The 14,553-nt window shown below is 38.2% G+C and overlaps 1 protein-coding gene across 2 annotated transcripts in view; it reads right to left on the bottom strand.

Annotated features, from left to right (window-relative positions):
- atp13a3 (ATPase 13A3) overlaps window positions 1-14,194 on the bottom strand; it is a 38,669-nt gene extending 24,475 nt beyond the window's left edge. For both annotated transcript variants that reach the window (XM_067512092.1, XM_067512093.1), the window contains exons 1-6: window positions 14,004-14,194; window positions 6,198-6,278; window positions 2,377-2,463; window positions 2,111-2,284; window positions 369-593; window positions 115-185 (exon numbers count right to left, since the gene is read on the bottom strand). In XM_067512092.1, the coding sequence (XP_067368193.1) occupies window positions 115-185; window positions 369-593; window positions 2,111-2,284; window positions 2,377-2,427 (521 nt within the window). In that variant the 5' untranslated portion in view covers window positions 2,428-2,463; window positions 6,198-6,278; window positions 14,004-14,194. The remainder of the gene's footprint in view (window positions 1-114; window positions 186-368; window positions 594-2,110; window positions 2,285-2,376; window positions 2,464-6,197; window positions 6,279-14,003) is intronic.
- Between the last annotated feature and the right edge of the window lie 359 nt (window positions 14,195-14,553).

The following is a 14,553-nucleotide window of genomic DNA, read 5'->3' as shown; positions in this document are numbered from 1 at the left end:
ATAAAACCCTTAGCCAATTTAACCTACTGAAAGACAATATTCCTGGAGTGCAAGTGCCTGCAAACTGGTATAAACAAAAAATACAATTTCTATAGATATTCAAAGAATGCTTACGTTAAAACTTCAAAGTTCTGCACATCATCTTTCCAATAATACTTTGTGCTATGGAAGGTAAAATAGCGTATCTGTGGGATACAAAGTAAATAAGGTTTTACAAAACAGTTTTAAAAAATGCACTATGGTATACATAAAGCAAATAACATAAATTTGAATATTTGGATCAGTGGAAGAAATCACATGTTTGTAAAGTATTTATGCATGTATATATGTATGTATGTATGTGTTTGTGTGTGAACATGAGTGTCTACCTGTGTGGGCTGGTAGTCGGCATATTTTCTGAGGAGCTCCTGAGCAGGGCTACCATCGGAAGGGTGGGGGGTGTGTCCGTTGGCCAAAGGGGGGGAGGCAGAGGAGGGGAAGGAGCGGGAGGGAGAGGAAGGGGAGGTGGTCTGGGTGTCCAGGCTGTGGAAGGGGTTGCTCCCTGGGGCCAGCATCACTCGCACCCTAGCCAGGAACCAGCGCCGGAATTCATCCTAGTTAATACACAAATCAAACTACTGAACTTTGGAGGACCTTAATTACTCTTTAATAACTTGCCCTAACAACTTGTTTTAACCTGAATGTTACAGTGAGTGCTTTGTCACTGAGAAGAGGTATAAACAGGCATTTCAATGATAGGTCTGTAGTAAAATACTGTAAGACTAGGGCTTTAAAGCAGTTCCTTGTTGTTTTATTTTTGATAATATTTACGTGCATTTCGTCACAGGAAGATGTCAAAAGGTGTTTGATTTGTAGCTAACTAATATCTGCAGTAACTCACTATTGAATTCAGAACAGTAGTAGGGATCTACCATTATCATGGACCAGGGAAGATCCCTCAACCATGATGAAATGGCTATTTTCTTTGTAGTCTGTTTTTTGTTCGTTGCTTTGGGGTTATTGATGCATTTATAAAACAATGGTTTACCAGGACATTTGTGTAGAGAGAGAGGGGGTTCCTAATCTTGGATGAGATTAAACATGTCCTCAGTCTGTTGTTGGCCTGTAAGCAGACTGCTGCCATGATTTGTCGTGTTTTCAGAACATTTAAATTCTAAAACCCTTCTCTCACTTCTACACTACACTAAACGTTAATGTGTTAAATGTACATTAGGAGTCAACTGACAACAATTCATGCAACACTTTGTAATGCTGCCTATTCTTGATTTGTTTCATGCTTTATTTCACACACTTAGTAACTCTACACAATCCTAAACCTACACTTACCTACAAACCACATGTGCATCTACCAAGCCTCAACATGAACCATAGTAAATTCTTTACAGAGAAAAAGTGAGGACATGTATATTCAATGCACAAACACAAACAAACATATACTGTAGATTAGTATAAAGATGGTCATGGATGAAACTAGACACATGAACACAAAACGATACACCAACACAGAAATTAAGGTAAGTAGACAGAGAAACATACCACGAACCCAGAAGTAGACATGATAGTTATGTTTATTCCTACTTCTGTGAAGAACGTCAAACCTTTGGCATTTTTTATTAAAAAATAATACCTTAATGTAATGTAACTTTAATTTAAGTAGGGCTATGCCACATCAGATTCTCCAGGATTTATTGTGACAGGTCCTCCCCATGATAAGAATTTTGTTATATATTGAAGTTTCAGCTGTGTGATGAGGGTTTTGCAAATAGGCTGTAACATTGGCATCCCACACAATCTTACAAACAAATCAAACTGAATGAAAGGCTGAGCCAGAAGACATTTTGGGTTTACAAACTTCTGAAAAGGAAGGAAAATATGAAGAACAGATACTGCTGTAATTGAAAATTTTCATTCATAATCTATTTTGAACCTAATTCTTTTATTTTGATTAGTATTTAATGATTTCCCATCTTGTTATTTATATTACTGGTTCTGTTTACTTAGCACTAAAGATCGTGACAAGAGGATATTGCTCACTCATGCTATTGTTATTTTGTGATGGTATATTTCTGTTTTTTTATGTGAAATAACTGCAGAGCTACTTGCGACCTACTGTGGAGCGTAGCAACACCACTTCAGCATCACGGGCTGTGGTACGGGTGCAGGTGGATTTGACACACCACTCTGGCATCCAATAGAGCAGCAGGAGGAGGAAGCCCCCTGTACACAGCACCCCGAGGCCCACTAGGGCCAGCCGCCAACGACATAGACGGTAGCCCTGAAGCTCCTAAATTATGAAAAGAATAGGACATAGTGCATTCTGGTAAATAGCTAAAACATTAAGTGTTGGAACTGATGGTAAATGAAATTAGGGTATACCATTTCTTCCTCCTCCCCTTTGTGGAGGACCTTCATGTCTTCCTTCTCCATGCTGCAGAACAGTTTGCCAAGTCTGCTCCTTAGTCACTGTAAACGCAACAGACAAGCCGTCAGGGTGAACAGTGTGGAATAAAAAACATTTTAGATTTCAAAAATTTCCAACCAGTGTAACAAAACTGTTGCTTGGCACCAGAGGGTCAGACACTCCAGGCATAGAAGATGCTTAAGAGTATTGTTTAGAAAAGGTTGTGTACTTATTAATGTATTTTTATGATGTTCTTCAATTACATAATAGTGTTAAAAAAGCCTGAACAAGGGAAAGCCCAGAACCACACTTTACTGTTTCAATTTTATACGGTTTTATGGCTAAATATTTTATCACTCAATATAACTCAATATTGGGAATGGAATGATTGGAAGCCATTACTGTGCAGCCAATTACCATGTAATCTGGTATCAAAATCTAGTCCTACAGTGATGGTAAAGACACAAAGAGACTACTTAGGTGGCCCTGCTAACCCCTGAAATCTCATTTACCAGTCCGACCACAACACATCTTTCCCTTTTTCACAAAGCTGAAAGTACCTGTACTGCTTTGCTGCATTATGTTAAGCAACCAGGGCAACTTCTCAGACGGAACAGCACAATGCTTAAAGCACCCCATTGCTATTACCAACCTTGGACAAATAAATGCAGAATGTCAGATTTTTATTAACAATGTTGATTTTCCAACATATGTGAAATACTGGTGCAATTAAAGAATCCACTAATCCACTAACTCAATAGATTGATTTCATATGTGACAGTGATTCTTATTTTTATTGCAGCAAAGACTCACTCACTTGCCTTACAAGTATATTATTTCCAAGTGTACTTTTTGAGCATTTTTGAAATGTTTCTAGGCAGGATAGAGTATAACGTACAAAACACAGGCAGGGTTTTACAGGAAGGTAAGCAGGTCAGCAGCTCATTGGCACACCCAGGCTACACTCCAACTACAAGAATGCACACCTCTTTTGAGGTCAAGCAGCTGTCTAAGAACCCCTGAGATTATCTCTTAAGAGCGTCAGCACAGCTTCATGCAGACACACTGACTCATCAAATGTGTTACCCAATATCAAGCTCATCCCTCTTTCCTCCTCTCAATTGTCCCTGAGGACCAGCCAGCTGCCAAGGAAGGCAAACTGTCAATTTGTATGTACGTAAATTCACACTGATATTAACAGAAACAGGCACCTGTGTCAAAATGAACTGTTTGGGGAATTGATAGTTAGGCTGCAGACAAACTAAGAGCTAAGAGTAGACCTGAGCTCCAACAGATGACTTTGCTACTTTATGGATAGTGCATTGCACTTAATCAGAGAAAAACGGTTAAGCTAAATGTGTGTGTAAGTCAAACTGTAAGTAAGCATTGTGAAAGAGGCCAACAAACTCCTGGCTTCAAGGTCAGGCATTGGTAATCAGTTACTTAGACAGATCATTTAAGACTAGACTGTGGCATCCCATCATGTCCTGCAAAGATGTTAAAAATGCTACTGAGTGACATGGGAGCAGGCAGAAATACTGGTAAAGAAACGTTATCTTGCAAATTCAGATCATGCCAAAAATAAAAGAGGGAAATCCATATTGTTTACACTTTAGATGTGCTTTAATCCTCATACTTCATCTCATGGTTGAGCAAATACAGGGTTTTGTGACAGCAATGTTGCTTGTTAGCACTCACACCACTACTGTACACCATACCATCAGTTCTGTTAAGTCACCGTGCTGTCTACTACACCTGGCACATCACTGTACTATACACAAAGACTTAATAAACAGCATTATAGCTCCCTAACTTAGCCTTTGGCACCTCTATCAAAATTAGAAACAAACACTTGTCAAGCATTAAGTAAATGCTTGAAAGTTTAGATATTGCCAAACAAACTAGAAATCCGTTTTTGTATATTTTCTGATATCTGCACATAGCAAAGTCCCTTGTACCAGGCAATCTGTTAGTCAGTATGCAAAATAAACGTTCTAGTGACACAATTACCATGACTTCAGACAAACCTTAGACAATCATTCAATGACACAGTTTTCTAAAATCTTATGCAGATCTTATCCTGATTACAGCCAAACATGGCACTGATCTCACTTAGAGGTTGGCATATGGCGTGTTGGGGGGTGATAGAGCACTTTGAATATTGAAGGAAATGAGGACCAATTTTCTTTATGGAACTTATCCAGAGGGTATTAAAAGAGCTGCCTGTGTACATTGCTGTGACCATGTCTTTTGTGTGAAACCCTTTAGAGGCAGGTAACAATTCAGAGATGCCAAAAAAAAATAAAAAATAAAAAAAAAAACAGGGCCAGGTAAAGCACTCTGATTACAAGTATTGCTGAGAAGTGCTGCCATGGTTTGTCAGGGCAAGGTCTGTCTAGGGCCACCCTGCATTTGTTTCCACCACCCCACACTCAGATCTTATCTGCTAGCTACACTCGAGTAGACATTCTCTGGCATACAGCGGGATATTTTGCTTTGGACCAAACCCTTCCTAGTATTTTACAATAGCAGCCCCCTGGCCAGTGCAGTGCAACAAGAACACTCCCTGCCCAATCTCTGCCATGACTGGAAATGCCAACTCCAGGGCATCATGGATACACACTTTTACAAGACTGTTGTCGTGTTACAGGGTTAGGGTTACACACCAATATAAATAGCACACAAAAAGAATTTAAAAATACCAAGCTTATGTGTTCTATTGAAAATTTAGACTGTTTTTATAATGTTAGAATGATTTCTTCAATTAAAAGACAATGAAAACCTAAAGTGAAAAGTGTAAAGGGTTGCATAATTACAGGTTAGTCAAAGCTTAGAGGCTGACATGTTAGCCCCGTTTAGAACTAAAATATTTTACACGTTAACTGAGTTTGTAGACATTAAGTTATCCTTTAGAGAAACTTGTGCAAGACATGGGGGACTGTCTCAAAACCACGTGCATCATTTGCATATTGAAATAGGAAACTATATGGCATTGTATAGCAGAGTGGGAATAAAATGATGCTGTCTTCTGTTAAAAACAACTGTGTTACAAACAACTAAATTTACAACTGTAACAAACAAGTGTGGATGATATAATACACAGTATTGCTTGGAGGACTATAAAAGAAATGAAAAACTGTCAACCCAATACTGTGCTGCTTTACAACACAAGTTGAAATACAGTATTAGGTGCTACCTCAGTTACTTCCCAGAGTGAATCACTATTTCTCAAGGTCAGGGGGAGTCCCAGTTTGATTATGTGGCATTTGAAAGACTTCTGTGGATAATGAGACTGACAATGGTCATACAGCCACATGAGACATGTAAACTGTCTACTGCATGTGGAGGTTGAGTCATGTTAAGAAAGAAGTTCGATTCAATTTAGGTTTATTTACATAGCGCCAATTCACAACAAAGTCATCTCTACGAACTTTACATAATAAAGTCAAGACAATACAAATATGTAGAGGAAAACCAAGAAATCCCCCTTGAGTACACCCCAGGCAACAGTGCAGAGGAAAAACTCCCTTTAACGGAAGAAACCTCCAGAAGTCCAGTTGAAATGACTCAACCTCAAGATTACCAAACCTGGATGACTGAGAACCTTGTCTAGTTCATGGTCAGTCAGGTGACATTTCTGGGCAGATTCTTAGATATCCTACTCAGCCCCACTAAATCTGTGGCACATGAGCATTTCATAGATTTCTGCAATTCTGTCAATAGAAAACATTCATTCTTCTTAGTGGTATATTCTCAGCAGCCCAGCAGATTTACACTGATAAACATTTGTATTTACCTTGAGAGCCAGGGACACAATGCCCCAGGCAGTCCTCCCCCACACAGTTAGGTTGCTCTCTCACCACACCAACCTGGAACCCTGGAGAGACAAAAATCACACAAAATGCAAACAATGTAAACAGGGAGAGATGTTTTAGAAAACAGTAACATATCATCTTGAAGGAACTAAAAGGTTATTGTGTACTGACCTGCATTAGAACCAAATTTTTAACCAACCAGGTAATGTAAAACATGAATATATTCATAATGTAGCATATGCTATTTAGGATCTCACTAAATATTGATTCAACAACATAATGGAAATGTGCATTAGTCTAACTTTTAGGTAAACAAGTCCAACAATTACAACTATAACAACTCCACAAGATATCTGAGAACTCAACCACACCATTTTCGGTTGTGCTGCATAATTAATCTAATTGCAATCTTGATGCCACCCTGCAGAATTGTGCAAGTGCAAAAGGCCGCAATTTAATTAAATGAATATGTACATGTGTGAATGTGATAATTTATTATCTGTTTGTGTGCCGTTTGCTCCTTATCTATGTCCCTAATAAAGATGGTCAGTCCCCATTTAGGAAGTTGAGTGTGTGGTCACATGACTTTGCAACGTGGGATCATAAGACTTTCTAGTGTGCAGAGCAGTGTTGCCAAGTAAGTACATACTAAAAGAAGATTCAATTGAGTGAAAATATCGAGGTATTTTGTTTTCTGTATGTTTTATGCTGATTTCAGTTAAACCTTTTGACATTAGTAAGAGTAATCAGTCCATTTAACTTGACAACCAAGCAAGTAGACCCACTACTGTATGTTTGTTATAAGCAAAAGCCGTAAACAGTTGTCATAATTTGACCTTTTCACCAAATTGTGGAGCTTTAATTATATTATAGAATTAAATAAATGAGACCAAACAACTGAAAAAGTGAAAAGTTTGCCAAAAATTTTAAGTTCAGATTTACATCTTCCTGTTCTGTCTTCTGTCGCTAATAATCCTGCCCTGACCAACTTCAATTAAAGATTAATTCCCAGTATTCCAGTGATTAAAGAACCTGGGTAACATAGGTGTCAACATCATCAGTAAAGCCTTGAGCAAATCACAATAAAATAATGCTGAAGTGGCTGCAGTGTATATAAGAATTGTCAGGTGATACCTCATGACTAGTATCCACTCATGAGGCTTGCTGTTACCACCCTGTACCACTGCTGATGTCTTGTAATAATCCCAAACCACTTTTCCCACAAGAAAGAGTAACCAGTGTTCTTAATGAAATGCGGGAGACCCTGTCTGGGGCCTCTCAGAGTCTGTGCGACTCTGATGTATTTTTAGCTTTCTCGAGCCCAGCCTAAAGTCACATTGTTGTCTCTTATTTGATTAGTCTGCTATTGTATTAATAAGCAATGCTGCCTTAGGGGGGGAAAAAAAAACGTATGGCGGCTGTTGATTATTTTTTCTGAACAAGATTCAAATGAGACAATCATTAGTGTTCCTAAAAAGAAAGATGTCCAAAAAAATCCAATAAATATACATTCCTGATGTATATTTAGCTATTCAAGTTCAAGAGCAAATATGGTGCTAAATCTTACAGCTTTTACATAGCCAGTGGCTCATAAATTGTACATTTACGTAATGTCATAATAAAATAAAACATTTTATTTTACTATGCTGTGACAAACTCATCAACTACCTTCAACCTATTATCAGTATAACATTCAATATTGTTTGCAAATTAACCTTTATCAAACATTTATGTAAGCAATGTTTATAAGACTACAAACACACAACTGTGGGTTACAACTAATGGCTATTTTCTTCACTGTTTATTTGCTGATTATTTTCAATAAATCATTTGATTAAAAGGGTTGGAAATTGTGTTCTAAATTGTCTGGTCTTTAACTTGCTTGTTTGATCCAATCAAAAGACCCAAACACAAGCATATGTAGCTCACTGTAACACAAGACAAGAAAAAGCAATAAATTCTGATGATTTATGTAATAAACTGATCCGCTGGATCAAGAAAATGTTTGGATTAAAGAAAGGGCAATATAGAAGCATTCATTTTCTGTTGTTTAAAGCACTGAATTAACAACTTGCTCCATGCTAAACTAAATTTAATATGTCAGCTCATTTCTTTAGAGACAGTTGAGTTTAGCCTTAAAAAGCTCATGGTTCTGACATAGCATTAGTACAAAAGTGCCATAAACTAACAGTCAGAACTCAGTTCTCGCGTATTAATGGTATGAGGATGAATAAGTTTCATTTTGCAAAGCAAAAGTATTGCATACAAATAAAAAAACTGGAGGATAGATTAGACATTCTCCTTTCCCTTTTATTCCTGTTTTACACAGAGACAAAAAGGAAAATGTGAACAATGAGCCATGACCTAATGACAGAAGTCTATAATTCATGGAAGCACTTAGAGGAAAAAGTGTTTTGTTGTCATCATGCTCTGCACTCAATGTGCTTTCTTTATCACTTCCCCCTCCTACTCTTGGGTTATTACACGGCATTACATCGGTCAGCGCAATGTCTAAATTTTAGGCTTGAGGGTTGATAAGTGTATCTTTTATTACTTGGTGTCTGCTTGTCTGGTAGTTTTGTTAATTTGATGGAAAAAAAAAAGCTAGATTGTGAAATTTACGTAAAATCTTTTGTTAGGTCCTCATTAAATGATTAATCAACTCAGCCAGACTTATCTATGCATGCAGCACACAACTCCTACAAATTATCCAAAGACGCCTGCTATATGGCCCCAATCCTGTGAAAAACCTGTAAGTCCAATCCAAGGGAAATGCTTGAAAAAGAAAAACAACAAAACAAAAAACCTACAGATCAAAAGTGTGCTGAGTCTGACCACATGCTCATGGATTAACAGTGGCCCTGCTTGACTGCTGCAACCACTGTGTAGGAGATCAAAACAGGTTTTCCCTTCAAAGAGCACCACAGTTCTTTCGCTTGGTGACAAAGTTTCCACATGTATGTTACAGACTATTGGATTCATAAATGTTAAATTAAAATACAGTTGTCTCTGTATTAGGACAAACCAAAATGAAAGACAAATCAGAAGAAAGTTATGGCAATTCTTTGTATGTTCTTGAATGAGAAATAAAGTCCTCCAGAGTCCTCACATGTGACAAAGAACTAATGGAGCAAATAGATATCTTCCAAATGATTTCCAAAGCAAAATGAACCAGTGGTTGACTTAGGATGTAACAATTGTAAGAATGTCTCTGCTTCAATGTTTGGTTAGTGGCATCAGCAGAAATTGTTTTACTGTACAATAAACAACTGCTGCTGTCTTACTTAAAAACGGTTGTTTTACTGGCATCCAGTATCTTGAACTACTCCGTGATAATCATCAGGTGGACGGCTATTAGAATAGTTACAAGTTTTGTTCAGAGTTTATTTTTTGAGGAAGTCTCTGACATTAAACAGCTGGCCAAAAATCATGGGACACACCACAAAAACTAAAATGACGGTCTGCCATACATGTCCAAACAGCACCTGACCATTAATCCTTCCGCATACATAACAGGGACATAGTCAAGACATTCTTGCCCGTGGACTTCATAAGGGAGTATGTTCATGTTTATAACAAATTTTTATCTTCCAGGATATGTAACATCGTTAGAGGTCATAAATATGTGAAAAATCAACTGAGTTTTGGGTAGTCGTGGTGAAACATTCTATTAAATGAGCAGGTAGATTTGAGCAGTGATGAACTCATTCTACCTGCAATGCTCAATGTGTTCATCTAGTTGCACATCTCTACACTGAGGGTTACATTACTGTGTTAAATTTCACAGTTGTTTCTATTTTCATTCAAAGTGTTCACTCTTCCACTGATGCAGCCACAGCTTTGTCCCGGTCTTGTTGTAGACAAACCAATATACTAGCACTAGAAAGATGTTTCTCTAATCACACTGCACTGGGATCCCACATAAAAACACAGCTGGGCTGGGGAGAGGACTTTTACCATGTCAGGATATTTCTCATTTACACTCTGAATCAACACTGGCAGGCCTTCCATCACAACCTTCTTTCTTAGAACTCACCTGTGAAAAGTCTTCGGGTACTGGCTCAAAGGCCAGCGAATATTGGCACCTCATTTGCTAAACTGAGACATTATGGTCTCACTGAGAAGTTTAACAGTGAAACATTCAGTTGCTAAGCAAATTAAGGATGAGAATCCAGATGATAATTACAGTAAAAAACATAAGACTCATTGCTTTATGGGGCAACTGTGGCGCAGGACGGTAGAGCGGTTGTCCACCAATCTCACAGTTGTTAGTTCAATCCTGGGCTCCTCCGGTCACATGTCGAAGTTTCCTTGAGCAAGACGCTGAACTCCAACTTAGTTGCTCCCGTTGAGTGTTGGTGATCAGTGTATGAGTGTGTGTGAATGGGTGAATAATAAGCAGTGTAAAGCACTTTGAGTGCCAATAGGTAGAAAAGCGCTGTACAAGTGAAGACCATTTACCTTTTGCATCAGATGAGCAAAATTTTAAGCAGTAATTAACAATGTGACTAACACGTGTTTCTTGTTATCTAGGGTTGTCCTATAAGATTGACTACGCAAATAAATAGCTCTAAAGGACAACCTTCGAGCCTTGGGTTTTACCTGCAAACACCTGATTTCATGTTTAAGAATATAAATCAACTTGAAAAGCAGAGAGCTGCCTATGAAAAAACTAATTGAGATAATGCATAAAAACAGTCAAAAGCATTATATAAACCCTAGGCATATCCAACCCCGGACATGTGAATATTTTTTATTATATCAGGTATTATTTTCTTTCCTGTATGCCTAGTGAAGCATGAGACCACAAGGCACAGAGTGAATTACACTACTTTCCACATGTTACCTGACAATTAGTTTTTCTCACAGTTTGAACAGTTCTCAGGTTATACTGTTATACACAAATTGTGTAATGTGACGGCTTGTTCACCCTCCAGTTGGGCATTTCACTAACTGCTGTGCATGCACAGTTTGACACAATTGCAGCAATTACGATATCATGTTAAAAATGTCTCCCGCCATACAAATTGTGAATCGCTTAAGAATTTATCATGGTAATGTTTCCTTTGCAAAAGGGATCCTCTACTATGGTTCCCTTGTAACATCAAGACTTATTTTAATATATAAAGTGTGCATACAATCCCTCAATTCTACAGTGTGTAGTCAGAAGCTGCACAGGTTAGTTGTGAGTCAGAAGCTTCTCTTTATATCTAAAAGAAACAAAGCAGTGTGTGCATATCATTCCACTGAACTCAAAGGTCATGTTCTTGTTATAGCCACGTAAACTAATTATCTCCTAAGCTTCACTGTGGCAGCAAAGAGGACACACGTGCCTGACAAACCACTGGCTGTTATTATATATAAACAGAAAAGTGGAGAGACAATAAATTGTTCTGAGCTACTCTGTACATTTGGGATTTGTACTACAAATAAACATGAACTCAGGCTGGACATTTGTAATTGATCAGGGCTGTTTATATTACAAATATCTAACCACAAGCAAAGCCAGTCTGACTCAAGACACCGTTCCATCCACATTTTAAAAATCTCCACAACTTAAGTCTTAAAGAACTACAAATAAATCACACATTCAAAAAGCATAAATTCTACAAGTTAAAATCATGCACAAAGTTGATAGGACAGTCCCCTGAGGTGTGACAAAAACTGGCAAAATTTGATACCAATTATCAAAAAATAAATAAATAAAAAATAGTTAGTCGAAAGGTAAAATAGAATATGGCACAACTGAAAAGTGTCGTCTGTAAATTGGCCACTAGTAAGTGAATCCACCAAGAAGGATAGGACACCTCAGAAGAAGGTGTAAGAAGGATCATAGGCAATGTACATACAGAAGCATTTACCTTTGTGACTCACTGCTTTATGGTAAATTGTCAATGAGATAATCAATTCACATGGCACAATGGTTAGTGTTGGCCAGAAGACTTGTGGAAAGCTAAATGGTGCCGAGAAAGTTGTGCCCAGAATTTATATACATCGTCCAGTTACCTTTCTTTGGAAGCATTTCGCCATCTTCAGCTGCTCTGGCAACTATTACTCAAGCTTGTTGGCTGCCAGAACTCACACATGCAGAAATCTCCAAGGAAATAGCAACAGCTTACGTTACTGTTGTAGCTGCTGTCACTCAAATGCTGCCGATGTTGAAGTGACGACAAGGTCATCAAAGAATATTTACCATCAATATAACACACAGCCCTCACCTGAAGCAGCCAAGAAAACACTCAAATCACTTCTTCTCTGACTGTCCTTGGCCCAACCAAGGCCCAGACACAAAGCCCATAGTCTAGAACTGTGGTTCTTAACTCTGCCCTAACTTTCCAAAAAAAAATTTTTTTTTCCTCTCTCATTCTCTTTCTTTATTAGGTTTTGTATGTTTAAAATATGTTCGAAACACAATCACCATAACGGTTAAAAAACATTCATGCATCTTGTGACATTTGTTTTACAAATAAAATAAGGGTGGATAATATGCACAATTAATTGTTAAATTGTCAGTACAATGTTTTATATCTTTAACGTGATTTAAATTTATATCTGAAGAGAAAAAAAGTTGTGTCTGTTTCATCTGAGGTATTGTGTACATTAAAATGTTCAAACAATGTCATTGGACAGAACACCTAATTGCATGGGACTTAATAAAAAAACAATGAAACAAACCCTGTAAAGATTTGTAAAGAGTTTTTTAAACATAATTTTCAGGTAATAACCTCATTTCAATAAAGTGAAAAGAAGAGTATTGAATAGGTTAGTAGTTGTATACTGATAACACTATGTCAGTACAGTAGTTGTGTAGTAGTTGCTGTGATGGGTTGGGTAATACCTTGAAAGCACTGGTTTATTGAGTTATTCAAGGATCAAATGGACTGAAGACCAGAGGTCAGAATAGTGTGCCTACAGACATGCCAAGGTCAAGTCTTTTTTAAACTAACACGAATACTCTATTTATTTCAAATTACATGTTGATAAATGAGAAGCAACACACACACAACTAAAAGAATGTGCAGCTAATGCAGCCCACATTACTACATTGGCTATATTTGCATGTAAAGCACAAGCTGTGTATTTCATTAGCCCTTCAGGTCAGACGTTTTATATTAAGGCGTCAGAATGCGATGGGTCCCAAATGTATTTAGAGAGAATTGCAGGTAAGCGGGTCGGTTCAGATTCTGACATTTGCTGGAGATCGCAAGCTTTTAGTTCTGCCGAAAACAACAGTGACGTTATAATCGTACAAATTCATCTGTGTTTAAACCACAATAAAAGCATTTTACCCGGGCTGAAATGTGCAAATTGTGGTCTCTAAATGTGTGTAGTTAATATCATCCAAAGAAACTACTAAATAGTAGACTAGCCGAGAAACGGCAACTACTGCTGTCTATGAATCAAGCTCCGCCGGGTGAGCGGAGCGCTTTTTCGGGAAGACAAGAAGACACCTCTGGGTGTTGGCTAGCCGGCTAGCGTTAGCCGAGCCTCATTGTTAGCCCGCGATTTAGTGCCTAGCTTGAAAACAACTTCCATATGTCTTCTACTCCTGGTTGTGTTTTCAGATTCAAACACACTGGGTCAGAAAGACGTTTCACTAACATTAGCAACCCCAGCCGTTTTCCTGTCCCGCCGTAGGAAGGACGATGTCGTCCGCATGTCGGAAAGCTACCCTTACCGCTTTAGCTTTAGCACAGACAGGCAGCACAAGACACATGGGCAATGATGACAGCGATGGAAGCAAACGGCAAACACACATCACGATAGTTCACTGGAAACACACTCACCCAGAACCACCTGGACACGCTGAAAATCACCTCCGAGCCATAGTGTGACGAGAGTGGCTGCTATCTGAAAGAAAACGTCTTTAAGAATAGATAAGGAGCGAGTTTATTAAGAAAATGCTATCGCAGACAGACAGAGTGGAGGATTTGTGTTGACAGCTCAGTAGGACAGACTGAGTACTACAGCACTAGTGAACTGGCCTGAACTGGCTCTCTGACGGCAGGAAGTGACGTGTCGTGACATCACAGGACGACCCTGCAGGGTGCACAGCGTCCATCACCCTAAAGTAAATATTAGTGCTACCAAATAGGGAGCACACAGTCTCACACATCTGCACGATGGTACGGTAATTGTGAAGTAATGGTGTTTTCTAAGCATCAACAGCTCAGCAGTGGTGGAAAGCAGCTGAGGATATTAATCTAAGCGTACATAAAGTACCTAAGTAAATATACTAGGTATATAATAGTATATGTAGACATATTAAATATATGTATTTTTGCATTGACACTATTAAAAAACTAAACCGATGTGATATACTTGGAAACAATGAAT

The sequence above is a fragment of the Channa argus genome, chromosome 8 (assembly GCF_033026475.1).
Source record: "Channa argus isolate prfri chromosome 8, Channa argus male v1.0, whole genome shotgun sequence".
Taxonomy (NCBI): Eukaryota; Metazoa; Chordata; class Actinopteri; order Anabantiformes; family Channidae; genus Channa; species Channa argus.
Note: the sequence above shows the minus strand (reverse complement) of the source record. Positions and strands in the feature narration are given on the sequence as shown.